This window comes from Saccostrea cucullata, unplaced genomic scaffold (genome assembly GCF_032062105.1).
Source record: "Saccostrea cucullata isolate Sc308-1 unplaced genomic scaffold, CSIRO_AGI_Scuc_v1 ctg999, whole genome shotgun sequence".
NCBI classification, from domain to species: domain Eukaryota; kingdom Metazoa; phylum Mollusca; class Bivalvia; order Ostreida; family Ostreidae; genus Saccostrea; species Saccostrea cuccullata.
In genome coordinates, this window is record NW_026933174.1 from 287332 (window position 1) to 314083 (window position 26752).

Below are 26752 nucleotides of genomic sequence, written 5' to 3' on the forward strand. Positions count from 1 at the left end.
GCGGACAGATGGACAATTAGACAGACCGAAATAAAGTAATATCCCCCACTTTCAGCGGGGATAAAAAAATCACCTTATCGTCTTTCCTTTTCAAGAATTACTTATTAGGCTTTAAACCCACCACCCCAACACCCACCATTTAAACACACACAAACACACTCTCACAAAAATTTGAAAATGAAATTGCTTTTAAACCCCCTCCATTCAACCACACACAGCTAAAATAAAATCCTCCTGTCTGCCTGATTATATTCTAAGTCTTGTATCATTTTATTGATTTGATGGTTTAGTCATTAATCATCTAGAGACATATGAAGATCATAGCTTTATTATCCCTTTCATTTTTTTCTTTAGGTCTCTTACATGTCATCTTCGCTAGCCAAGGGTTTCCGATCCGAAATAGAGTAGATTTTCGGATCGGAAACCTCTGGCTAGCAAAGATGCTTACATGTATACGTATCTTTTTCGCTTTTATAGGATTAAAAGGTTGTTTTTGTAGGTACAGGTGTACTCAATAGAATGTCAGTGGTCGGTGCCATAGCACTTGTACAGGGCGCAAGCCGCGGAATCGGGCTTCAGTTCTGCAAAACCTTATTGCTCCGCAACTCTGCAACAACAGTGGTAGCAACATGTCGAGACACAAACTCATCAAGCGAGCTAGCGCAACTGAAGGGCAACAATGATCGCCTCCATGTTTGCAAGTTAGATGTCACGAAGGAAAATGATATTGCGGACGTTTCTAAATATGTAACAGAAAAGTTTGGTAAATTAGATTTGCTTATCAACTGTGCAGGGATGTTGCATCCGAGTGGAAAAGGGGAGACAAGTCTTAAGAGTGTTGATGGAGAGGTATTAGCATGATTAGTAACCATTTAATTTCTTGTTTTATATTGCTTATACAGATTGATATCTACCTGCAATTAACATAATATACTCAGTAGTGTAATCCTCTCCTTTTTCAAAGAATCTTGAATCATATAAATTATGAATCGGGGTCATTAATTAATTGGGATGCATAAAATGAAAATTGTTGCATAAAAGGAGATGGGTTAAGTTAACTTGTTGAAAGCCTTTAGCATCAGATATTAAAAGTCATATCAAATTGTGAATTTATTATTTAGAGGAAAGTTCTCATTATATTGATATTTATGAAATTATGATAAGTAAAAAACTTTTCTAAAGACAATGGTTTCGGTAAAATTTACTCTTTCATATAAAAAAAATGGTATTCATTGGGTTCGAACACTAGCAACAAAAATCCCTAGTAACATTTCTTTCAAGACTAGCACGCTAACCACTTGACTACGATTTAAATCATGATTTTGATACGATCCTCAAGTGTTTCTTGAAAATTATGACATTTAATTGTATTTTTAAGGTATAGTGGACCTTTGCTCTATAATTTTTGTAATCCAAAAAAGAGTATTTTTTTTTCAAACTTTACTTTTAAAGAATGGAACGAAGACCTTGGTCTTATCGAAAAATAGTGTTACAGTGTGAAAAAAGACTATTGCGCCCTTTTTGTGTGTGTATAATATGTCACACTAGGCAAATAACTTCAATTTTCGTGAACATTTTTCAAGTCGTAGAAATTTTACATTAAGTATACTCTATTAAGGAAAATTTTGATATAATTGAAATAATTTTTCATCTTCAAAGTCGCGTTATAGGCTTTTCGATCGCGATGTCCATCATCTCCTTTTCAATTTCAAGCTTCATGTTGAGACTTTTTAAATCAATTAAATAATAATTTTCAGAGTTAGCCTTCCTGAATAAGGATTGGATAGCCTTAAACTTTTTTTCTCCTCTTTTTTTTTCTTTGCTCTGTCTATTTTGAAAGAGTATATATTGCTGATATGTAAGTGGAATATCAAATTCCTTGATTATGAAGAAATTGTCAATGAACCCTCTTTGTACTGTACTTAAACAGCCCTAAAACCTTTTTCAGGATTTGATTCGCACGCTGCACACGAATGCAGTTGGTCCACTGATGATGGCGAAGATGTTCAGTCCACTACTGCTGAATGGCAGTGGTCAGTTTGGTGTCTTGTCCTCTGACCCCCAGGCCGCCCACTGTGGTGTCATCGCCAATATGTCGGCTAAAGTCGGCTCCATCACAGACAATGGTAATATAATTCAGAGCTTCTTCGAAAAATACATTATTCCGATTATTCTACGCATGCATCTATAAAATACTTTCATGTGTCTTTGTGGATTGAAATATAGAAATAACATATATACATGTATTTTAATATTGATACTTTTCCTATATATAGAGAGAATTTATTTTAACAATTCCATTTACCAGATCTATACATTTATGAGAGCATAATAAACTCGGTCATGAATGTTACATGTACCATGCACGAAAATCCCGAAAGACTAGCTACTTAAGAATGACTTTAAAATATAACTTGCATCATATTATATGAAAACTTCTGTGTTCAATCCTTCAGCACTGAGCCTACTTCAGGCTTTTATTTCTGGCTTCATATGTTGATGTATATAAAACTAAACTACAATATCAGAGGCGTAGTCACAAACTTAAAAGGGGGGGCTCAACTCCAGAAATTCTTTGACAAGGAAAAAAAAAATAAAATAAAATAATGTCCACTTTTAAACAAGAGGGGTTGGGTTGGGTTGTACTTCAGTACCAATTTTTTTTTTTTGCGACGTGACTGTGGAGGAAGAAGGGGGGCTATACCTACGAAGCAATGTTCAATGTCTATATTAAGTATATATCTGGGGGTAAAAGTGGGGGATAAGCCCCACCTAGCCCCCCCCCCCCCCCTGGTTATTTAATTAAATAATTAAAATTTCGGAGGTTTGACAATACGCACTTTGTGACTATGTGTTAAACAAGAAATGCGATTCAGCAAATAGATAATGACTTTCAGATGTCAACACACGGGGCAGTTTGTGATTCTCATTTAATTTTTTTAGATAACAGATGCTGAGTGAAACAGAAAACGTCTAAACTTAAATTAATGACCCGCACTCCCTATCCCAAACTTGGGAACGCAAGAGGTCTTGACAGATTTAATTACTATATTACATTACTATATTATACAACTATTACTTGAAGAGAAATGCTTACTCTGTTGTTGTTGAAAATAAAATACATTTGCCATAAAATGAGGTTTAAGTTTTTTAATCAACATAGCTATGATTTTGTTCTACATAAAGTGGAAGGGGGGGGCACAGACATACTCTCCCCCCCCCCCATCTGAAAGTGGGGGGGCTAGTGCCCCCCCCCCCCCCTTGACTACGCCTATGAATCCATGTTGTATAAATTGATACAATTCTTTATTTCCTCAGGTCTTGGAGGTTGGTACAGCTACAGAATGTCTAAAGCAGCCCTTAATATGGCCACCAGAAACCTTGGTATAGAATTTGGACGAGGACGGAAGAGAATCATCTGTGTATCGCTTCATCCGGGCACCGTCGATACCGACTTGTCCAGACCCTATCACAAAAACGTACCCAATTTATTCACCACTGAATACTCAGTTAACTGTTTGTTAAAAGTTATAGATTCATTAACTGTGGAGGACTCTGGAAAATTCTTCACTTATGACAGGACTGTGTTGCCTTATTAAATTTAGCAGTAAAAATGTTTTACAATTGAATTCTCATATTTTCATTGTCATATAAATCATATTAAAATGTTTTGACAATTCTAGAATAGTAGATGTATTTGTGATTGATACTAATTCAGCATCCTGTTCATTGTCTCAAATTTTAGAAGGGCACGCATCTTCTGAAGTACACTGATGGAGCACCGACTGTAAATCACTTTTTCTATGAGAGAACTTTTTAGTGCTATTACATGACACAATGTGCTCAGGAAAATATCATTCTCCTGTATATGTTTTCCTAAAAACTATATTAGAGCTGTGACCACAATTTGCTTCAATTTGTGAAAACTTGGTCTTGCTAGTAAATGTATATCTTGTGAAAATAATTTGTCATGAAAATTAAGTTAACTATACTAGTATTTATACAGACTAAGCAACCTCATTTATGAGTATCATAAACTCTCTTTTAACTCATATAAAATGTTCCTTGGACCTTAGTGATTTTGAAAAAGAAATGTATTTTATAAGTACATGTAAAATACATATAGGATCTCACATGATTTGTAGTTGGATATGATTTTCATCCAACAAGTTGTGTGGATTTTATCCCCAAGCCTTGGCTAGGGGATAAAAACACACAACGAGTTGGATAAAAATCATATCTAACTACAAATCATGTGAGAATCTTTTTATCCCATGTTTTTTACACCACAATGTTTGACACTGTTTTTATAAAGGACTCCACTTCATTTTACTTCATCACTCTAACGCAAAATCCATTGTGACGTCACAACTGTGTCATACGAAAACGATATCACACTATATCAACGGGATAAAGGGTTAAACATGGGATAAAAACAATTATAGCATAGCTCGCAGGACAAAATTGGACAGAAAAGACATTTCAACTTGAAACGGAATAATGAACATTTATGTCTATAAGAGTTATCTCTCTTATCAGATTATCAATGAACCTTAAAGTCAGATCTTTGCTACGCTCTGAAATTCTGATGATTGCTTTGTACAGCAGAATTTCGGAGCGCGTAACAATAATTTGATTTTTTAAAATCAGATTGCAGCCTCGTAGGCATAGTTTAAATAAATAAATATATACATTAAGACAATTTTCATCTTCTTACTTTCAATATTTTAATGAAAAGTTATTAAATGTCAAATATACAAGTTTAATGAACAAATGACTGCTCTTTAGCCTCACAAAAAAATGACAATACAGAGAAGGTTGTAAATTCTACACAGATGCCTATTTTGAATCTTTCTTATTTTGATCGTCTTTTTTACTTCCATCTTTGGTCATAGAACTAACAGCGCTCTGTATGGCTTCGTCGTGGGGGTCTACCCCAGGGAGGTTTTCTAACACCTGTTGGAGGAAGGCGGGGTCATTCATCACATCCGAGTAGTCCTCGTCCGCCTGTTGTGGTCAAACAGAAAACAACAGATGAGATTAAATAATGGGAAAAAAATTAAAATATTGGTAAAGGTCAAAAGGCCAATCAGCCATGATTCAAATAAGAGAGCTGCTATAACATGGCTGATGCAGCCACAAACACTTGGCATGCCTTCATGCTATGCGTGTCCAAAAAACTGATAAGTAGTAATTGGTGGCAATATGTAATATTTACGAATCATAAAAATCATCAAAATTTTATCGCTTTTTATAGCATTAATAATAATATATTATCCATGTTAACATACCGCTTTTTTATCATCAGCTGATTTTTCTTCGCTATCGACATCCATAGGGGCTGGGGTATTTTCAGTTGTCTGGGCAGCTAAAATAATCAAAAGTAATAAAAATTATTTGATATTTACCCCCCCCCCCCGTTATCTGAAAAATTAAAAGCATTTTCTGGTTTATATTATCAATTTTAAAACCAGCCCCCCTTTCATTGTGTAAAAGTTATTCTGAAATGTTGGTTTCTGGAAACAGTTTCAGTATCAATAACAATGGAAATGTTCATCACTGGATAAAATTTTAAAAAATTGTAATTCATCACATTAATTAGATAAGTTTTACTCATTTCGTGTAAGTTAGAAGCCATTAAATTATACCAGAGTTCGAAAGTTTTGTTCATTTCATGTAAGTTAGACGCCATTAAATTTTATTGGAGTTTAAAAGTTTTGTTCATTCCGTGTACGTTAGAAGCCAATTAATTTTACCAGAGTTTGAAAGTTTTGCTCATTTTGTTGAAGTTAGAATCCATTAAATTTTACCGGAGTTTGACAGTGACATCTGCATGGCATACGCTATCTGTTCCTCCTCCGTCATTGAACCAAAGTCTGGCACACTGGGTGTAGGCTGATCTCCAGTCTCCTGCTGTACTGACATCGCTAAAGCCTGCTCCAACATGGCTTCTTCATTGTTCCCTTTATAATCAACAAAATGACTTTACATTAAATTGTTGGCTTGTATGCAGCTAACAGAGAAAGGCCGAGTTTAGGAGTTCATGCCTTACAGAATGAGATTCAAATGTGACTGTTTTCATAAAATCCATTTTGATTTGCTAATGCAATGCAGTTTAAGACAGTTAAATGAGCATTAATGACAGGGAAAACTTTTGATTGTGACGTTATAATAGAATGAGATTCTAATATTACTGGTTTGTAAAATTCATTTTGACTGGCTAATGCACTCAGTTTGAGGCAGTTAAAATGAGCATTAATGAGAGGGTAAACTTTTGATTCTGACATCATATTAGAACAACGCAAAACCACAACCCTTTATGACGTATTTCTTATAACAAAACTAAACAAAAATGATATATGAACATTGAACAAAATGTATGTATTTCATTCGAATGAGAAAAACTGTCTTTATATTTGTAATTTGCTACAATTAATGCTAATTTAACAGTCACAACATCCATTTCACCAGCTCTACTTACACGTCACTGGTACAACTCATTAAAGGTTGCAAATATCAAATGATAAAACAGTTTTCCCCTAATTATACTAAAATGTACAACATGAAAATGGATAAAGTGAGTGTCTACCTCCTGCTTCTGTCGGCTGAGATGCGGATTCAGTTGGAGCAGCCGGATTAGCCTTCTTAGCTTCGTCCTCCTGTCTGGCTCTCTGCTCCTCCATGGAGACACGTAATGCCTACATAACATTCACATGGATACATGTAATGACTAAAAATTAGTATGAGACTTAACTTTTTAATTAGTTATAAATAATAATTCTTCCATTTTATTATAAAAGGTTAATAATTGCAAAGTTGCAGAAAAAATACAATTAACCCAAGTAAGTTTAAACTTTTTTTATCCGATTTTCTTTTTTTTTTTTATTTTTACACTAAGTCTTGTATTTACTGTTATGTGGTATTTACCTCTCCACATTTTATTCAATGCAATCTTTCAAAAAAAATGACAAGAAACGATTTCCCACCCATCTAAAATTAAGAATTTTGTATGATTTTGTACAAGTCCTCACCAGTGCTAATTCTGGATCTTCATTTGGATCCACTCCGAATTCGAATCCGACCGCTGAGAGTCCGGCTCCAGACCCATCCTCACCCACCAGTACCGGGGAGTTCATCAGAGCCTCAGAGAGCATAGGGCCCGGGGGGACCGTTACCAAATGGCAGCTGTAAACGTCAACATTTATATTACTGTATACATGTACCACAGCTACAAACTTCAACATTTATATTACCATACTGTTACTAAATGACAGCTGTAAACGTTTATATTTATGTTACCATGTTACTAAATAACAGCTGTAAACGTCAAGTATATTTTACCATGTACCAAATGACAGCTGTAAACATATACATTTATATTACTATATACAACAGATGGTTACTAAATGACAGTTGTAAACCTCAACATTCAAGTATAAAACAGCTGATAAAATGGCAAAACTTCTGTCCTAAAGAAATAAATTAATGTGATATTTTGCAAACCATGCCCTAAACAACAAAATGTAATCCTGTCTGCATGTGTCTGAAGTAAAAATATTTTCTTTGGGCACTTAAACATGTTAAAGAAGAAGTATCTAAATTATGACCATGATGAATGTACAGATATGCAGGATTAATAGAAGACAGACTAAAAGTAGAAATCTCTACTCTATGAGACTATGACTGTACAAATATGTGGGGAAATCTCTACTCTATGACTGTACAGATACATGGGATTTAGAGAAGAGAGACTTTTAACATAAACTTCTACCCTATGAGACAATGACTGTACAGATATGTAGGATGAAAATGAGATAAACTGAACAAGAGGCCCATGGGCCACATCGCTCACCTGAGAAGCTTTGAACATTCCGTTCTTTACCAGATTTCCCCCTTGTTATATATATTGTGACCGCCCCCCCCCCCTACCCAACTGATCATAATTTAAACAATTTGAAATCTACAGTACCATAGGATGCTTTGATTCAATATAGTAAAACTTTGATTCCCCATTGTGGCCCCACGCTACCCCCGGGGATGACATGATTAGAACAATTTAGAATCTACACTATCCCAGGATGCTTCCACATAAGTTTCCGCTTTTCTGGCCCAGTGGTTCTTGCGAAGAAGATTTTTCCTATATATTTCTATGTAAAACTTTGATTCCCCATTGTGGCCCCGCCCAACCTCGGGGATCATGATTTGAACAATTTAGAATCTACACTACCCCGGGATGCTTCCACATAAGTTTCAGCTTTTCTGGCTCAGTGGTTCTGAAGAAGAAGATTTTCAAAGTTTTTTCCTATATATTTCTATGTAAAACTTTGATCCCTCATTATGGCCCTGCCCAATCCCCGGGGGTCATGACTTTCATAATTTGGAATCTACACTACCCCAGGATGCTTCCACATAAGTTACAGCTTTTCTGGCCCAGTGGTTCTTGAGAAGAACATCTTAAAAGATTTTTCCTATATATTTCTATGTAAAAGTTTGATTCCCCATTGTGGTCCCGCCCTATCCCTGGGGGTCATGATTTTTACAATTTAGAATCTAAACTTCCCCAGGATGCTTCCACATAAGTTTCAGCTTTTCTGGTCCAGTGGTTCTTGAGAAGAAGATTTTTAAAGATTTTTCCTATGTATTTCTATGTAAAAGTTTGATTCCCCATTATGGCCCCGCCCTATCCCCGGGGGTCACGATTTTTACAATTTAGAACCTACACTACCCCAGGATGCTTCCACATAAATTTCAGCTTTTCTGACCCAGTGGTTCTTGAGAAGAAGATTTTTTAATCACCCCACCCTATTTTTGTCTTTTCTTGATTATCTCCCCTTGTGAGGGGACTTGGCCCTTCATTTTCACAATTTAAATTCCCCTTCATATAAGGATGCTTTGTACCAAGTTTGGTCAAAATTGGCCCAGTGGTTCTTGAGAAGAAGTCGAAAATGTGAAAAGTTTATAGACGGACAGCTAGACGGACGACGGACAAAATGTGATCAGAAAAGCTCACTTGAGCCTTTGGCTCAGGTGAGCTAAAAATCAGAGAAATTAATACACAGCTCTGTAAATTCAATAGATTGGGAAGTTTCAGCTAAGAGTACACAGATGTAAAGCCTGCCTACCTGTTTCCGTCTTTTCCATTGATGGTATTGATAAAGGTTGTCAGCTTATCTGTATTTAATTGCTGAAATAAATAAAAAAAACTTGCACAAGATATGTAGAATTGACTTTAATTTTGGGAATTTGTTTAAAATCAATGCAAAACATATTTGTGTAATGCACAATTCAAATTCATCTCTCGATCTAATTGAATGTCACACTTAATATTTGTAAATTAAGTGCATACCATTTCATATAATATTTCTTGAAAAATACTATAATACTTTGGACAGCAAATAAGTTTTGATTAAAAAATGCCTGTGGTTTCAATAAAAGATATTTTTACCTCTTCACCAAAATTAATAATGTCAATGTTGACTTTTTCCTTCTTAAGTTTCTTAGCCAGCTTCACCATCTGAAAATATCCAAGAATTAAATGTGATGACACTAAGTGGGATTCTGAAGCACCATATTGATGGTTAAAGACACAAAGTTATAAATGTAATTCTTCATGTCTGTATAATTTAAATTGTACTTTGAAGCCAAAAAGAATGAAAATCACTTCATTTTATTCATCAACTCATTTTAAGTGTGTTTTTTAATAATTAAAATTGTGTTTTACTCTTTATCAATGAACTCCATGTCATTACTCTTGGTACATGTACCTCTTTTTCATCATCCTCAATAGGGCTGCCAACAAAGACCACAATTCTCATTTTGTGATTCCTTCCTTGTCTGTGTTTGAGTGCAAGCTACATGTACAATAGGACATAACAAAGACATTACATAAACAGTCATTTCTTGTAAGTCTTCTATTTAAAAATAAAAAAATATTTGATAAGTGGATGTTTGATATGAATTTGTTGATGACATTTCTTTAAATATAAGACCTGTTGATAAAAACTTGATACAGTACTGGTTATAGCAAAGTCACTGGGACCTATGAAATTACTTTGTTATATCAATAATTAGTTAAAACCATTTAAGGAATATAAGAAATAAATATACGGATTAAATATTTATAGCTGGGGATCCAAGATAACTTTGCTATATATATCTGTGAATTCACAATATCTGTGCTCGTACTAAACAAGTTTTACTGTACTTATTGATTAAATAATTACATGAGCAACTTTGACTCCAGTGTTGAACTTGATGTTGCCTTTGGGCTGCACTTGATGCAGTTTACTTAGAAGACGGCCTACATCTGTTGTCAAGGTAACCAAGACATCCACGGAACTGAAAAAAACACAAAACTTTATTTTCACCATATCAATATTATCAGGATTACAAATTTATCTCATATGTTTGTTATTAAAATTATTGTGAGTGAAACAGTTAACTGCATTATCGATTCATTTTTTACCCTTTGAATTGAAATACTGTAAACCAACTTTTATTCGTGAAGACTTTATTTCGCGATTTACCGAGGGTAAACTAGTTTGCGACGATTAATTTTCGTGATTAAGCCTATTTAGACCTCTTGTTAATAAACACAAAGACTTTGAGAACCGGTTTGCGGCCAGATGATGAGGCTCTCGCGAACCTCTTGAAAATTTCTCACAGACGAATAAAAGTTGGTTTACAGTAATTCCAAATTAACTATACCCTGGCAAAATTACACAAGACATGCATGTATACACCTAATACATGATTATAAAGTTCATACATAAATCAGATAAATCACAGTCAGAGTTTAAGATTCTTTGAAATTCATCAACAAATTTAATAAACATGTACCTTCCCATAGAAATTAGTCCAACATTATTCTCAGGGTTGGAGCGGGTTTTGGAATGGCACACAAGATTGACAGCATCTTGCTGAGCTTGAAATCGTGTTGGAACAAAGTCTCCATTCCTCATATAATCACTGCTGTCAACACTGTGAAAGAAAAGGCAATACCGGTAATAATTATTGAATTATATTTTCTTTATTACTTTTTTTAAGTATACTTGGTAAATCATAAAACATGATAAAAGAACTTTGCAAACTATCTTGGAACTGTCAGTCTCTTTTCGTAGAAGCTAAAAAAAAGTAAGTCATCATTTAATATCAGCTGGAGAACTGTAGCTCTCTGGTTGAATATGAACTGACAAATCAGAGAGCCGAAGCAGTACAATGTTAAAACCTTCATTTCATTGCGACACTTCTTAGTTGCACGCTAAAGGTATTATTTTTCTTTATCATATGTGTTTCCTCCCTTATTAACATGATTAATAAATCATATATTTAATATATTTAACTAATAACTTTGACATAATCTTGATACTTTTGTAATGGGGGAGGTGAAAATGTGATGGACCAGGCTGGGATTCAATACTGGCCCCCCCCCCCCCCTCCCCCTGGATTTCCAGTCAGGTACTCTACCAACTGACAAATGGAGCTGGCCACTGGCAAACAAATTAAACCCATATGACAACCAAATTTCTCCTTCCTTAAAGGTCTTAAAAGCTTAAAGGCAATTTGGCAATGCACTTGCAATGGAGCATGTCTCATGATGTCTGAATGCCACACTTTATTAAAATATTTACCTTCCAAAATGGATTTTTTTAGGGTGTCTAGTGCTTATGTTCCCATTCTGTGTGCGACCTGCGTGGTTACGACCCAAGTGGTTTCGAACTGCTTACACAGGTAAAAAGAGGCGTACACACTATACAGTAAACACAGGAATATTAGGTAGCTGTATATCAATTACCTATGGCTTCAGGGAGGGATACCTGTCAACAATTGGTTGACAAGTCAATAGTAAACACGGTAAAGATTGTTATACCATGTATACCTTTAAAAATTTGTTCCTATACAAATCTATACGAAAAAAAATGTAGAACACTTTTAATGTTTGGCTGAGCGGGCAAAAAAAAAAATCGATGTTGGACCGCTCGGAGAGATGTTGGACCACTCACATCACAGAATGGGCGGAGCTTAATCTCATTTTCATTCATTGGTGTTAAACAGTGACAGACCTGATGTTACATTGCGGAATATAGTACAAAATGTATGTATGTCAAAAAATATCAAATATAATGAAAAGTATAACCATGATACAAAACATTTATCGACAGAATTCTCAGACAAAATGTGTTTTGTTGGACCCTCGAACCAAACTGACTGCCTTCGGCCTAACGGCCTCGGGCAGACAGTTTGGTTCTTGGGTCCGTCAAAACACATGTTGCCCTCGAACTCAGTCAATAAATGTATTTTGTTAACATTGTTTCTTAATGTTTTTTAGGACAAGAATGTAATTAATTTCATTTTAAATATAGTAATAATGATTTATACTTTTAATCAGTTTTACTTAACGAGGCCGAGTCTAATTCAAGTGCGCATCACATTGCGCACTTATTTATTTCATGCAGTCATTTGTGTGACAGTACACCTTTGAAAATTATTTTAATTTTAATATAAAATTAACATTATTTGTAACTCCTGCTGATCTGAAAATGTGATTTTACGACAATAATTGGAAAAAGAACATTGAAATGGCTCTTACAACGTCACCATATTCGGATTTTGTAAGCAATGCTTGACGCTAAAGAATGTCGCATGACTCGCTTGTATGTTCAAGATGTTCATGAATATTATACTAAAAACTGTTGACATAACTTCCCAAGAAACATACTAGCAATCTAAAAATTGCTATTTTTGCCGAATAAAATTGTATGCGCCGACAATTCATCTGCAAAGATATGAATTTGTACCGTAATATGTCAATTTTAGTGGTATTTGGCTTCGAAAAAATAAACTTAGAAACTACTACCTAGACCAATCGAGATGGTGAACTTTTTTGAAATTTCACAATTTAATATGTTTTTACATTAACTAACATTTACTTGTCAATGAATGAAAAAGAAATCCCTAGGGCAGAAATACCAAAAATATGGAAAAAATGTCATAATTTTGCGATTTTCCAACAAATTCCCATAGGGTCCAATAGTAAAGTTTGACAACATTTGACATACATGCCAACTTTTGAAAATTTTCTTGGGGGAGATTGCGCGTAACGACATTTTTTAATGTTCTTAATTCGCGGCATTTTGTCGTGAAAAATAGCTATTTGTAGGTTGTTTTTTTAAATATCAATCTACTACCTTGTATCATATATTATCACTACTTGTAAAAGTGTTTTCTTCTCTATATAGCAACTTCAACAAAAGCACAAATATAATATCATTTGAAATTATAAAAAATACTTTATTCAAAATTATTTAATATGTTTATATTAGGATAAATATACTCCTTGTCTCAAAGAATGTGATACACAAACAGATATGTAAGGATGCTACACTCTTCAAATAAGCTGTTGCAAGTTAATTCATTACCATGTGATGACTGTTCATTGTCTGTTGGTAAATTACAAAGTTTATAAGGCTACTGTCACAGACACAGAATTATTTTTTTTAGTCAGAGAGAATATTAAGAAGTCACTTTAAACTATTTCATTCAAAGTCTTCCAAATCATGGTCTTTTCCTTTCTTTTTCTGAATCACTCCTAATGGTTTGTACTTGCAGGCACATCTTTTCATGCTGGATTTTGGCAGTGTCTTTTCCATGAAGTACATCATAATTTAATGAGGAATGCCATATTTTCAAAACTTGAAACTTTTATAGACAGTTTATATGTATATTGTCAACGTTTGCTGTAAAGTGTGAACTCTCACAAGTTTGTCAGTTTGTATCCTGTCGTGTGTATTTCTAATATTTCCCACATCTGGCTTAATTGTCCAGGTTAAAATACACTGTTAATGAGGTTCAGGAGCAATTAAAACCACTTTAATGACCGGTAGCACAGTTGACACCTTGTTGATTACCTGTTATCAGCGGCAATAAACAGATATCCTACCGATAAACAATGAAACAGCCATGTTTTCTGCACACGGAAATACTGTATCATTCAAAGTGAAACGGTAAAAAATCCGGATTTTCGAAAAATCGGTAGAAATGGTGGGAAAAAAATAAATCGGTAGACAAGCGGTAGACAGGGTTCAAAATCGGTAGACTCACGAAAAAATCGGGAAAGTTGGCATGTATGATTTGAGATGCCCCCCTAAGAAATCGGGGTGGTAAACATTCGATTTTTTAATCCTAAAACAATAAATATAACAGTAAAAATTAAATATCAAAAAATTATCAAAATCCCTAGGGCAGAAATAATTAGACTCGGCCTCGATAAATACAAATTAGTTCTTTGTTGGATAATTTAAGAATTCATTGTCTAAATGTATATTTAAATGTAGTCTTAAAAACAGCGTACGTTTCTCCAAGTTAGATAAACATCATGATTAGCTCTATTTTTAATAAAAAACAGATATGGTCAGTTAAAAAATCTGCATAATTTGAACTACAGAGCTCCAGATAATTTTTTACCCCAAAGGGTATTTACTCCCTGATTTTCAAATCAATGCAGATTTTGATTTTCAGCAAAATGATTGAAGAGTATTTTCATAATTTTGTTTATATATAAATGTTGTTACATTTATTTTTATTTTGAGCTTGTAATAGAAGTACAAGTTTTTTGAAGAGGGAAAAAACTTCAGTCAGTTCCTGCATTTATTTTAATGAAGTTTGTAAATTTGGTAAGATTGGGAAGCATTCTTATTTAACAATGAAGATTGTACAGTAGGTCAAGGTACACTGTACCATCAGAGACACGGAAAACTTTTCCTTCATTTAAGATATCGTATCAAGAGTAAACTGAAAGAATCTTCGTTAATATGGCAAGTTGAGAGAGATGAACCCATGCAATAATAAAAAAAAAGTTATGCCGAGTGCATAGTCTTTCTGCATGGAAATTAATTTTAATCTAAATATTTGATTCTTCTACCCGAAATGGAGATCGTCGTCGTCATTAATTAATAGAATATTCCTGGTCACTAAAAGGCTTTTATATCTGCACTTGGTTTTGAGAAAAATCAAACATTGAATTAACCTCAATTCGTATTGAGGAAGTCGTACATGTATTCTTCAACTTGTACGCAGTACTTTCGTAGTGTAATGCGTATCTATGATTGCTAATGCGTAATTGTACGCTCTATTTTAATTTTAAATGCGTATTTTGTAAAATTTAATGCGTATTTCTGCAAATACGCACCTTATCTGGAGCTCTGGAACACAAAAAAAATGTTACACTATTGAAATTGTTAATTAATATTGCTTCAGAATGAAACCACTTGAGACAAAATCATGCGTGTCAAACTAGGAATGGGCTCGAAACCATGAGGGTCGAACACACAATCGGAATGTAACAACCTGCATTCATTTTTTTGAATGCAAAGTTTTCGAATCTGACATTCCAAGGCAACATAGGGCTGATTTATGAAATGTATATTGTAAAGTGTCACCGGGGGGGGGGGGGGGGGGGGGAGATATTGTGTAGAAATTGATTCAGAGCCCTCACCCTCACCCAAAGAAATATACCATTGACATGGTCGATGTTCATCCTTAATACAACTGAAATACGTAACAAACAAAATAAAATCGACAATTGAACACATAAAACTCTGTGTATTTTCCTTAACGTGCATTGTTTAACACTCAATTTAGCTTACTCATGACACCAATAAAACGGTCAAACGACTTACTTATGGCTATTTCTACTCCATAATTTCTATGTGGGTCTTGATTGTTGTCTTTTGAACATTGAAAGCGCAAACCCACATTAAGTAGCCTCAAAAATGACAAAATATTGCCCAAATATCCATAAACTTACCAAACTACTGTGCTTTCCAAAACCATTTTTGCAAGTTATGTGAACGCTGCTAAAAAATCTTATTCGGATGAAATTGGAAAAAAAATTCACCTTATTCACGAAAAAGTCCTTTATGAAAGGCTTTATAAATCTATCTAAAAATTAAATAATGTTTATATGATTAGTCAAAAGAACTGAATGATTTTTTAAGAAAATGAAGTTTTTTTAAGTTTAATGATTTTCCGTAAAATTGATTTCAGTACTTTTTACAAAATATCATTATTATCGCTTACAACCATAAAAAAAATATAAAATGTATTATTTTTAAATGCACCACAATTGATATGGAAAATTTTTCTAAAATATTGAATAAGAAGTAGAAATTGAACACTATTTACTGAATACTTTTAAGGTGAAATGAATGAGTGAATATTTTTAAAAGGATATAGGCGGCATGCAAATTCATTTTATTGTGGGCACCTCAGTCATGTTAGTCAATTTGCCATGATTATGGTCCTATTTCAATGTTTAAACGTTTAAGAAGAATTGATCTGATAATGTCATTGGTCGAAGAAACGAAAAGCGATATCGCAGCAGACGATAAGGTATGTTCAGGTCCAGTCTAAAGACTATATCAAGTTCACAAGATCAGAAACAGTACAAATTGTAAGATGATGAACAATGTCTGACCTGATTTAAAAATGCTCTTTAATTATTTTTTAATTTTATTTTCAACGACAGGTAAAAGTAGGTAGAAGTACTTCCTCAACATGTTCAAACTTTACAACAGGTCTGGTACAATCACTTATTTAGCTACGTAGCTTGATTTATTACATTTTTACCCGTGAAAATCAAATGCTGTAATTTATTCATTGAATAAAAATGATATCCTGTCACAGTGTGACGAATATCAGAAGTGTGGGAAAACTCTTGATTTGACAATTTCCCTTCCGATATCTAAGATTGCTTTAAAAAAATCTTCCTTGACCTAACATAAGATAGATGGAAATAAATAAACCGTTCTGACATCGAATAAAACTGTCAAAATTTGCTAAGTCCATGTATGACATCACGAGCCTATGACTCAGTATTACAAAAAGACAGAGGCAAAGGAAAAATCAAAGAATTTTTTTTTTATTATATGTAATAAACAGATGTAGTTGAATATGGAATTTATTTCACTCGTGAGACAGGATTTTTTGATATTCACAGAGTGGAGAAACTCCTAAGAAAGTTCACAGAATGAAAGCTAAGAAGGATGAGGCGGGTGAAGTAGACCCTGTGTACAAAAAGTTATCAGCAATAAATGGAGAGATTAATCGCATGTCGGTGAAGGAACTACAGGACAAGTTAGCGGAATTAAAACTTGATGCAAGGTACTGTAGATTTGCAAATAATCATGATGGTTTTAATTTTGTGATTTATCATTTTCCTGCAAAAGGACAGGACAAAAAATATATATACCCCTGAATCTTCAATTACAAAGGTATAAAAAACTGTCATGAAAAGAGAAATATTTATCATGAATGTTATACAGATTTTTAGCTCACCTGAGCAGAAGGCTCAAATGAGCTTTTCTGATCAAAATTTGCCCGTTGTCTGTCGTTGTCTTCGTCGTTAACTTTTAACATTTTCGACTTCTTCTCAAGAATCACTGGCCAATTACAACCAAACTTAGCAAAAGTATCCTTAGGTGATGGGGATTCAAGTTTGTTCAAATGAAGGGCCACACCCTTATTTAAGGGGAGATAATTGAGAAATAGTGAGAATTTGATTGTATGTTTTAAAAATCTTTTCAAGAACCACTGTTCCAGGAAAGATGAAACTTATACGGAAGCATCTTAAGGTAGTGTAGTTTCAAATTTGTTCAAATCATGATCCCCAGGGGTAGGGCAGGGCCACAATGGCCGATCAAAGTTTTACATAGAAATATATATGAAAATTCTTTAAAAATCTTCTTCTCATGAATAGCAAAGGCATGAATGATCAGATTTATTTTGAAGCATTTTCAGGTAGTGTAGATTCAAGTCTGTTCAAATCATGACCCTGGGGAGTAGGGCGGGGCCACAATGGCCGATCAAAGTTTTACACAGAAATATTTAGGAAAATTCTATAAAAATCTTCTTCTCAAGAATAGCAAAGGCATGAATGATCATATTTATATGGAAGCATCCTCAGGTAGTGTAGATTCAGGTTTGTTCAAATCATGACCCCCAGGGGTAGGGCGGGTCCACAACATGGAATCCAAGTTTTACATAGAAACATGTAGAAAAAAATCTTTAAAAATCTTCTTTTCAAGAATAGCAAAGCCACAATTAGTCCTATTCATATGGAAGCATCCTCAGGTAGTGTAGATTCAGTTTTGTTCAAGTCATGACCCCGGGGGGTAGGGCGGGGCCACGATGTAAGTTCAAATGTAAAGGGCAATTAAGCCACAGGTAGTCAAAGAAATATGCAAGCATCCTTAGTTAGTGTAGATTCAAGTTTGTTCAAATCATACCCTCTCGGTTTACAGGATTGGTTTGGACCACTATTGGGTTTAAACTTTTCAATAATAAACTGATTTCTGCTTTTTTCCTTGCCACATTGCTCAAGTGAGCGATGTGGCCCATGGGCCTCTTGTTGTCTTAGTATTGGAAATTACACTCTAAGAGGGAAGAAATATCTGAAGTTAGCATGATAAGTTCCTTCATATGTCTAACAGTTAACATGGTGAAAGGTCTCTAATAAGGAGAGGAAACCTAGATCCTCCTCCTTTTTTCCTTTACTCCTCTATTTCAATTCTGATTGACCACCATGCATATTGGTAGCATGTCCTCATTTTAGAGAAATATTAATTGTCATTATCATTATATAAATTTACGTTGGACTTTAACGTATAATCTTGACAATGTGGTCTTTATTTTAGAGGTTCCAAAGACATTCTACAAAAAAGACTGAAAATGCATTTCAAGCAGAGGAAATTGATGAAAGCTAAAATAAAGCCTCCAGTGGAATGTACATATGATTACGTAATTGTCATCGACTTCGAAGCTACATGCCAAGAGAACAACTATAATTACACCCACGAGATAATTGAATTTCCAGCAGTTTTAGTAGACTGCCACACCAGAGAAATAGTAAGGACATACCGTTGAATTATTTTGATATCTAGGGGCAAATGTTTATGGGCAAGAAAAATTTTACTTGCTCTAGGGACAAAATTTCAAGAGTTACTTGATTATACTGAAGGTTCACTGAGCCAATATTTTTATAAAATAGATGTATAAGGGATGTTAATTCGTGGGCAAGGGTGACCCACTAAATGCACAGGCATTGGTCCCCCCCCCCCCCCCCCCCACATGAACAAGGATGATTCCATGGTAATCATCATCACAAACAAAAGCCAAATTGCACAATCCTCCACCATTCTGGCTGTGGTGGAATGAGACGAGGCCAAGCTTAAAAAACTTTGTTTGCAGTTGCCGACCAAAATATTTTTGAGTGGGTACACTAGGTAGATTGTTTTTTTTGGAAAGAAAGTTGAAGTTTTCATTTTTCTGTAAGATAATAAAAGCATGCCTACTAAACATAGGTAAGTTCCACTTCTTATAAGCCACTGATTGATAAAATCAAAAATAGAAAATTACATAATTTTAATATCGTGAAAGCTTGAAATTAAAAAAAAAATACAAAATTGCTGAAAATGTTTTTGGGTCAGGTGCATTTTCAGTTGATTCATAGGCAACTGCAAACAAATAGCAGTTGCAAACACATTTTTATTTTAGGCCCAAGAAAATTTCCTGGCTCATTAAGATATTTACCAATTTTTTAGTAAATCACACAGTCAGAAAATATCTTTGATGAAACTTTTCGTCATTCAATCACAGTTTACAAAACATTAATTCATTTGTCGAATTTAATTGCTAAAGTATTTGCATGTTTTTTTATTGGTCATGTTGGATTATGATGTGATGTAACACATTTTGCATGATTATTAATAGACAGGAAATCCCAAAACCTTATTTTTTGAGAGATATTTACTCACTCTTTATTAGAATAACTAGAAAAAGTTTTCATGTAATGTAGTTATTTAAGCATTGAATTCATATTTTTGGATGTCTTCGGTCCTATAACACACCTGGCCGTGCCGACAAATTGAATACCGTGCATTAGCGCGGTATTCAATTTGTCGGCACGGCCAGGTGTGTTATAAGACCGAAGACATCCAAAAATATGAATTCAATGCTTATATTTACATTCTCTAATTTTCCTTTTTCATAATTGCTTATTTCGTTAATCTTAAATGTGAATTTAGCGCCCTTCAAAACTGCCATGATGAATAGATGTAAGAGCCGTTTGTGACTTCAAATGACGTCGCAAAGTTAAATATCGCAAGCAAACATAGCGAGGAAAAAAAGTGACAAATAAAATTTATAATGCACATTACGTTAATTTTTACGTTAATTTTTCAGGGTTATAGTTTTTCATTAAATTGAAATAAAACATTTTACATTTTGGTGTTCCTAGAGTATTGAAAATGCATGTAGCAGGGATCACTTTGGGCTGCGCCTTTGCGCCATTGGTGCTCAATATTTGTAAATGGCGCACTAAAAAATTAGAAAGGGGTCAGTCTGGTGCATGTCTTACAGATATGGCGCTATAAGATGCAAAATTGTGGGTTGAAACTCTGATATTGGTGCATTTTTATTTTTAGGACAGTTTTCAAGCTGACCGATTGTATTCATGACGTATCTAAGCATACTGTTACTCGTTCAATCAGACTCTTTGTAGCCTCGTATGTTCTTTACACCAGCAGAGCGTCTGATTGATCAAGACTAAAATCGGAATTGTACATGGAATATTTCCTTCGTTTAGATTACGCTACTAGAATTTTTTTTACCGAATACTGAGTCAATTATATTTATTAAAATTATATGTAATGATTTAAATAATAAACACTTGAAAGTAATACTCCACTAATTAATATGTAATATGTTCTAATATTTCTTAAAACTTTGATTATTTATTTCGAAACAAAACAAGTACAAGTTACTCATTGTGTATCCAGACACTTGCCCGAAATGCCTCCAAAGCGAAGATTGGTATTGGGCCAACTGACCCAAAACAACGAAAGCTTTCGTTTGTTTTACAAATAAAACGATGGAAACTTTTTCATTCCCAGACTCCTGATGTCAACGGCAACGATGTTTGTCATTTCCAGTCCAAGTGGCTAACTTTGCACCCGTGGTTGGAATTTGATCAGATGGGACTAAAATGTTTTCCAAACAAATCAAAAGTTTCTCATTTAAGTTTTTTGCTCCGAGTTCTTTGCATACAAAACCAGTCCCTACCATTTGAACCAAATTTAATCTGCAACTGCCCCAGGTCTATTCAGTAGAGAAATGTGCATGTAAGTTAGCATCCTTTATAGTTTAGCTCTTCAACAACTTTCGAGAACTAAATCAATAAAATCAAAGGGGCGAGGAATTAACTTAGGTATTCTGTTTATCAATTTTTTGAATACTCTATTGTATGAACTCCAGTCTGAAACAATTCTCCAATATGACATTTTTCAGTACTGAGATGAAATTTAAAGAAAAAACCTTTCTTTTATATTCATAATATTATTCATTTTATTTTAAAAAACTGAAATTGGTTGTGTCAGAAATGGCATTTAAAAACCCTCAAAGACCCATCAAATTTACTTGAAATTCATCACAAAATAGCATGAAATATCAATTTTCCCAGGGAGCTTCTCCCCCCTGGACCCCCTACCGGGGCATTGCCCCTGGACCCCAATGGGGGCCTAACGCGGCCCCCATACCCCCGGCGGATGACCCATGGATTTTAATGTTGATGGGCCATTGGCCCATCAACATTAAAATCCAGAGTGATCCCTGATGTAGTTCCTACTGTGTATTCTAACGTGCGGTGACAAGGTTTCGCGTGTGTTATAGAAATTTGAACGTCGTGGATTTCTAATGGATTTCATAAGGAAAATTACACTGAATGTAAATGTTGTTCTATATAATCTTAAATACTAGTATCATGAGTATATATGAGAAATTTTCGTGATCACACTGTCTTGCTTAAAAATAAAGTTCTGGCAATAAAAATTGATTTACCACGGGTACAAATTTTACAGCAGCTTTGAGTCAGTGCAACCCAGTCCATATGACCTAAGAGAAAATGGAACATTATGTACTTGCAGTTGTTCTCAGAAACACCATCACAAACCACGGCCATTATGTACGGTCCTCTCACATTCTGGCCAAGGTAAAATGAGAAGAGAATTTCTCGTAGTTCATATTAAAATATTGACAAATGCGAGTAAAGCATAGTCGGATGATGAACTTTGTCACAAACTTTCAATATCCGATCGCAGTGTACGAAATATTTCTTGTATACTGCTGATGTCATTTGTTGATTTCAGTTGCTATGGAAACAAAACTTGTCATTGACTGAATATGACGTCACAATAGAGAGGCGTAAACATTCAAGATTACGACACTTTTTGTGATCAAGCAACCACGGGTAGGAGAGAGCTATGTGTGGACTCTGGACCATGGCTTGAGACGATGTCGTAGCAGCTGATTTTGATTTGCTGGTTGCAAATGTCAACATTTCTTCTTTTTTTTTTTAAAGGTTGATGAATTTCATGAATACTGTAAACCTGTTCTTAATCCAAGATTAACAGAATTTTGCAGTAGTCTTACTGGAATTTCACAGGTTTGTTTGAAGACATTTGATTGTTGGGGGGGGGGGGCAAAAATGATACTATGGCACTAATACACATTATATCTTTTGCATTTTTAGGTCACCTGAGTCACTCAGGTGACCTATTGCTATCCGTTTTCGTCCGTCGTCGTGCGACGTCCGTCATCCATCGTGTGTTAACATTTGAAAATTTTCAACTTCTATGAAACCACTGAACCAATTTCAACCAAATTTGATATACAGCATATATGGGTAAAGGGGAACAGAAATTGTGAATTGATCCCTGCCCCCCTGGGACCTGAGGGGTGGGGCCAAAACCACTTAAATTAATGAAATCTTTAAAAATCTTCTTCTTTACTCCTGGACATTAAGCAGGCAAACTGTTGGTGTGCATGTAATGAGCATTGAGTCCTCTACCAAAATTGTGAAATTCATGACCCCAGGGTCAGGGGTTCTAGTGCTAGGGCAGGGCTCTATTGATTATATAGTGAAAATGCATTAAATCTTTGAAAACCTTCTTCTCTGCTCCTGGGTATTAAATAAACTAATTAAGTAAATAATTATGATGAGCAAGAGTGCCTCTTCCAAAATTGTGAAATTCATGACCCCAGGGTCAGGGGTTCTGCTGTTAGGGCGGGGCTCTATTGATTATATAGTGAAAATGCATTAAATCTTTGAAAATCGTCTCCTCTGCTCCTGGGTATTAAATAAACTAACTAAGTACATAGTTATGATGAGAAATAGTGCCTCTTCCAAAATTGTGAATTTTATGGCCCCAGGGTCAGGGGCTTTGGTGGTAGGGCGGGGTTCTATTGATTATATAGTGAAAATGCATTAAATCTTTGAAAATCTTCTTCTCTGCTCCTGGGAATTAAAAACTAACTAAGTACATAGTTATGATGAGCAAGAGTGCCTCTTCCAAAATTGTGAATTTTATGGCCTCAGGGTCAGGGGTTATGGTGTTGGGGCAGGGCTCTATTGATTATATAGTGAAAATGCATTAAATCTTTGAAAATCGTCTCCTCTGCTCCTGGGTATTAAATAAACTAACTAAGTACATAGTTATGATGAGAAATAGTGCCTCTTCCAAAATTGTGAATTTTATGGCCCCAGGGTCAGGGGCTTTGGTGGTAGGGCGGGGTTCTATTGATTATATAGTGAAAATGCATTAAATCTTTGAAAATCTTCTTCTCTGCTCCTGGGAATTAAAAACTAACTAAGTACATAGTTATGATGAGCAAGAGTGCCTCTTCCAAAATTGTGAATTTTATGGCCTCAGGGTCAGGGGTTATGGTGTTGGGGCAGGGCTCTATTGATTATATAGTGAAAATGCATAAAATTTTTGAAAATCTTCTTCTCTGCTCCTGGGTATTAAGTAAACTAGGTACATAGTTATGATGAGCAATAGTGCCTCTTCCAAAATTGTGAATTTTATGGCCCCAGGGTCAGGGGTTCTGGTGCTAGGGTGGGGCTCTATTGATTATATAGTGAAATTGCATTAAATCTTTGAAAATCTTCTCTGCTACTGGGTATTAAATGAATTAACTAAGAAAATACGAAAGAATGCCTTGGTGAATATTATGACACCAAGGTCAGGGGTTCTGTTGTTAGGGTGGGGCTCTATTGATTATATAGTGAAAATTAAATTGATTATATAGTGACAATTCAAAATTGTCTTCTCTGCTTCTGGGTATTAAGTAAACTAACTTAGTATAAAGTTATAATGCCTCATTCAAATTTGTGAATTTCATGGCCGTTGTTTCAGGGTTTTGCCATTTGGTGTAAGGGGGGGTGGTGGGGCTCTTTTGATTATAGATTGAAAATACATTCATTCTTTGAAAGTTGTTTTCTTTGCTCCTGGGTATTATGCTAATGATCCAAGTTTATATATTTATGATAAAGTAAGGTGCATCTAGCAAAATGGTTAATTTCCTGCCCCCTGGGTCAGGGGTAGAGGTGGGGGGGGGGTAGATAGTCTGAAAATAAATTAATGCTTTGAAGTGTACTCTTTGGTATTAATCAACCATTAACGATGAAATAAAAATCATGATAAAATTTCCAAAATTTTGACATATGTGGCCCCAGGGTCAGTGGTTCCTTCTGGGTGCATAACTGGGTATAAAGTGGAAGTGCATTTTCCCTTTGTTATTCTGATCTACCTCTTGGTATTAAGTAAATAGAGTACGCATGCTTAGTTTATAATTATGATAAGCAATGGTGCCTCTTTCCAAATTTTCAGAATTTCATGGCCTCTGGTTTAAAACACGAACCAAATTCAATTGTTGGAAAGTTGTTACATGATAATCAGGTGACCTATAAGGCCCATGGGCCTCTTGTTTTTTTTTTTTCTGTTCAAATGATGTGCAAGTTTAGAGTGAATTGTGAATTATTTCAAAACTTATCAAAGTATTTGGTTAAATAGGTCTTTCAGAAACAGTTTGTTCTTGTTGAGGCTTCTTTTAGGAAATTGTTAATTATGTGCAATCAGACCGAAATATCACCAGTCAATTCAAAATTATTTTTGGGCACAAAAGCAAAAGTTTCACAAGGTTCATAAGCAAACCAAAGAGATTTTTTATCCTTCATAATGAACTCTGAGGGGATATAATTATAGCAATCTCTTTTTAGTTAGGGTTAGTGGGTGGCTGAGTGAGTGATCCAATGAGTGAAAGTACATGTATAGTTTTCTCAAGATTTTCAAGGTTCTTTTCTAAGAAAATTTGAAGGAAAATATTTTTCTTTTTACATGCTGCAAATGGTATAAAATAATTTAAATTAATTCTCAATAATTAGCCAATTTGTCTTAACATCATAATCAAGAGGAAGAAAAATGTACATGTACCACAGAAAGATAATATAGGGTCCATGCCATAAGATAGGGTCCATGCCATAAAGGTTATGGCTCACCTCACTGAATTTATTTTCTATTTCCAGGGACTTGTGGATAAATCAGATGAATTTCCAGCTGTCCTTGACAGAATGCAGTCATGGATGACTAGTCACCACCTAGGAATACATCATACGTTTGCCATAGTTACTGATGGGTAAGTTACCATAGCAACTATATTGTTTGTGAATCAGAGATGTGCATGGATAAAGTATCTTCTCTTGGATTTGATTTGAGTTTGTATAGAAATGCAGTAGTGGATCCAGGATTTCAGTCATGTAGTTATTTTGTGTAACAGTTCTTTCACCATCTGACATGCTAAATAAATTTCACCTCATTCATCCATATATTCTGTTACATGAAAACTGGTCTAATTTTTAACCCACAGATGAATTGATGGATTGGACAGGTTTCATTGTATTACATATATTTACTTTAAAATACATGAATATGAAGTCATTGAATATATTTTTCTGGTTTAAATTTACATGTAATGTAATTTAAACTTTAAAAGGCTAGATCGGTAAAGCATATGCCATTTCAAAGCAAAAAATAAAGGAAGACATGACTGTCAACATTTTTATTACAGGTCAAATGAATCAAATTTTATAAAATTTAGTCTTGAAAATTAATTGTACCTTATAAAGTTATGATAAAATGAATTCTGAGGTGTATTACTTATTTTTTAACAGACCATGGGATATGAGTCGCTTTCTTCAAATGCAGTGTAACTTGAGCAAGATACCATTCCCTCACTGGGGGAAAAAGTGGATAAACATTCGTAAAGTGTATTCAAGTCACTACTCATGTAAACGTATGAATCTGGAAGAAATGTTGATAAATCTAGGACTGAAGTTTGAAGGCACACAACATTGTGGACTCCATGATTCAAGGAACATAGCCAAGATTGCTATTCAGCTTCTGGAGGATGGGTGTGATTTGGTGAAAAATGAATTCCTGCACGTGGCACAACCTCCGCCCGGGCCCAAGGGGTCCAGAGAAAATGGATCTCGGGGCGGTGAAGGTAAAATTAGGTCCAGGGAGGAAATTGAACAGAGACTAGAGGCACTCAAGTTAGAGTCACAGAACTTTGTCGAAGAGAATCAAGATTTATTAGAATACCACAAATTACAGTCAGCATAAATGGACTTTTAGTGCTAGAAATTAAAAAATGAAGTTGTTCATGTTGTGTCAATTGGTTGTCTAACATGAAATGTTGAACATCAAGTTGACAGTGTCATGGAACACAGTGGAACAGGCTGTGCAATACATTTACATTACATAAAGGAAGTCAAATGTTACATAGCATGATGTTGTTTTTGTCCTTATGCTTCATTTGTTTTGTCACTTTTCACCCAGGAAATCCCACATTAGATCCAACC

General features: G+C 34.7%; 3 protein-coding genes across 3 annotated transcripts; 2 read left to right on the forward strand and 1 right to left on the reverse strand.

The window, feature by feature from the left end:
• The first annotated feature begins 507 nt into the window (after nt 1–507).
• On the forward strand, nt 508–3619 carry LOC134237483 (C-signal-like). Its single transcript, XM_062719568.1, has 3 exons — nt 508–849; nt 1949–2126; nt 3319–3619. Exons 1-3 carry the CDS (start codon nt 520–522, stop codon nt 3597–3599), a joined length of 789 nt encoding a protein of 262 aa, XP_062575552.1. The 5' UTR covers nt 508–519; the 3' UTR covers nt 3600–3619.
• Nucleotides 3620–4710: 1091 nt separating this feature from the next.
• LOC134237470 (26S proteasome non-ATPase regulatory subunit 4-like) lies at nt 4711–15833 on the reverse strand. The gene is made up of 11 exons (XM_062719559.1): nt 15806–15833; nt 10840–10980; nt 10224–10338; nt 9765–9851; nt 9446–9514; nt 9123–9184; nt 7032–7185; nt 6590–6698; nt 5811–5963; nt 5292–5368; nt 4711–5007 (listed from the first exon to the last, which is right to left on the reverse strand). The coding sequence occupies exons 1-11, from the start codon at nt 15829–15831 to the stop codon at nt 4840–4842; spliced, it is 1161 nt and encodes a 386-aa protein (XP_062575543.1). The 5' UTR covers nt 15832–15833; the 3' UTR covers nt 4711–4839.
• A 428-nt stretch (nt 15834–16261) lies between these two features.
• On the forward strand, nt 16262–26671 carry LOC134237471 (3'-5' exoribonuclease 1-like). Its single transcript, XM_062719560.1, has 6 exons — nt 16262–16389; nt 16997–17160; nt 18693–18903; nt 22412–22495; nt 25418–25527; nt 26063–26671. Exons 1-6 carry the CDS (start codon nt 16309–16311, stop codon nt 26511–26513), a joined length of 1101 nt encoding a protein of 366 aa, XP_062575544.1. The 5' UTR covers nt 16262–16308; the 3' UTR covers nt 26514–26671.
• The last annotated feature ends 81 nt before the right edge of the window (nt 26672–26752 follow it).

What these genes read in the sequence shown, in the direction of transcription:
- LOC134237483 (XM_062719568.1), top strand. Translation starts at nt 520, where the DNA reads ATGTCAGTGGTCGGTGCCATAGCACTTGTACAGGGCGCAAGCCGCGGA. An exon ending in TTAAGAGTGTTGATGGAGAG is followed by an intron (nt 850 to 1,948) that starts GTATTAGCATGA and finishes AACCTTTTTCAG; the next exon opens with GATTTGATTCGCACGCTGCA. An exon ending in CGGCTCCATCACAGACAATG is followed by an intron (nt 2,127 to 3,318) that starts GTAATATAATTC and finishes TTATTTCCTCAG; the next exon opens with GTCTTGGAGGTTGGTACAGC.
- LOC134237470 (XM_062719559.1), bottom strand. Translation starts at nt 15,831, where the DNA reads ATGGTTTTGGAAAGCACAGTAGTTTG. An exon ending in TTGAGGATGATGAAAAAGAG is followed by an intron (nt 9,515 to 9,764) that starts GTACATGTACCA and finishes GGATATTTTCAG; the next exon opens with ATGGTGAAGCTGGCTAAGAA. An exon ending in TTATTAATTTTGGTGAAGAG is followed by an intron (nt 9,185 to 9,445) that starts GTAAAAATATCT and finishes TATTTATTTCAG; the next exon opens with CAATTAAATACAGATAAGCT.
- LOC134237471 (XM_062719560.1), top strand. Translation starts at nt 16,309, where the DNA reads ATGTTTAAACGTTTAAGAAGAATTGATCTGATAATGTCATTGGTCGAA. An exon ending in GAATTAAAACTTGATGCAAG is followed by an intron (nt 17,161 to 18,692) that starts GTACTGTAGATT and finishes TCTTTATTTTAG; the next exon opens with AGGTTCCAAAGACATTCTAC. An exon ending in GTCTTACTGGAATTTCACAG is followed by an intron (nt 22,496 to 25,417) that starts GTTTGTTTGAAG and finishes TTCTATTTCCAG; the next exon opens with GGACTTGTGGATAAATCAGA.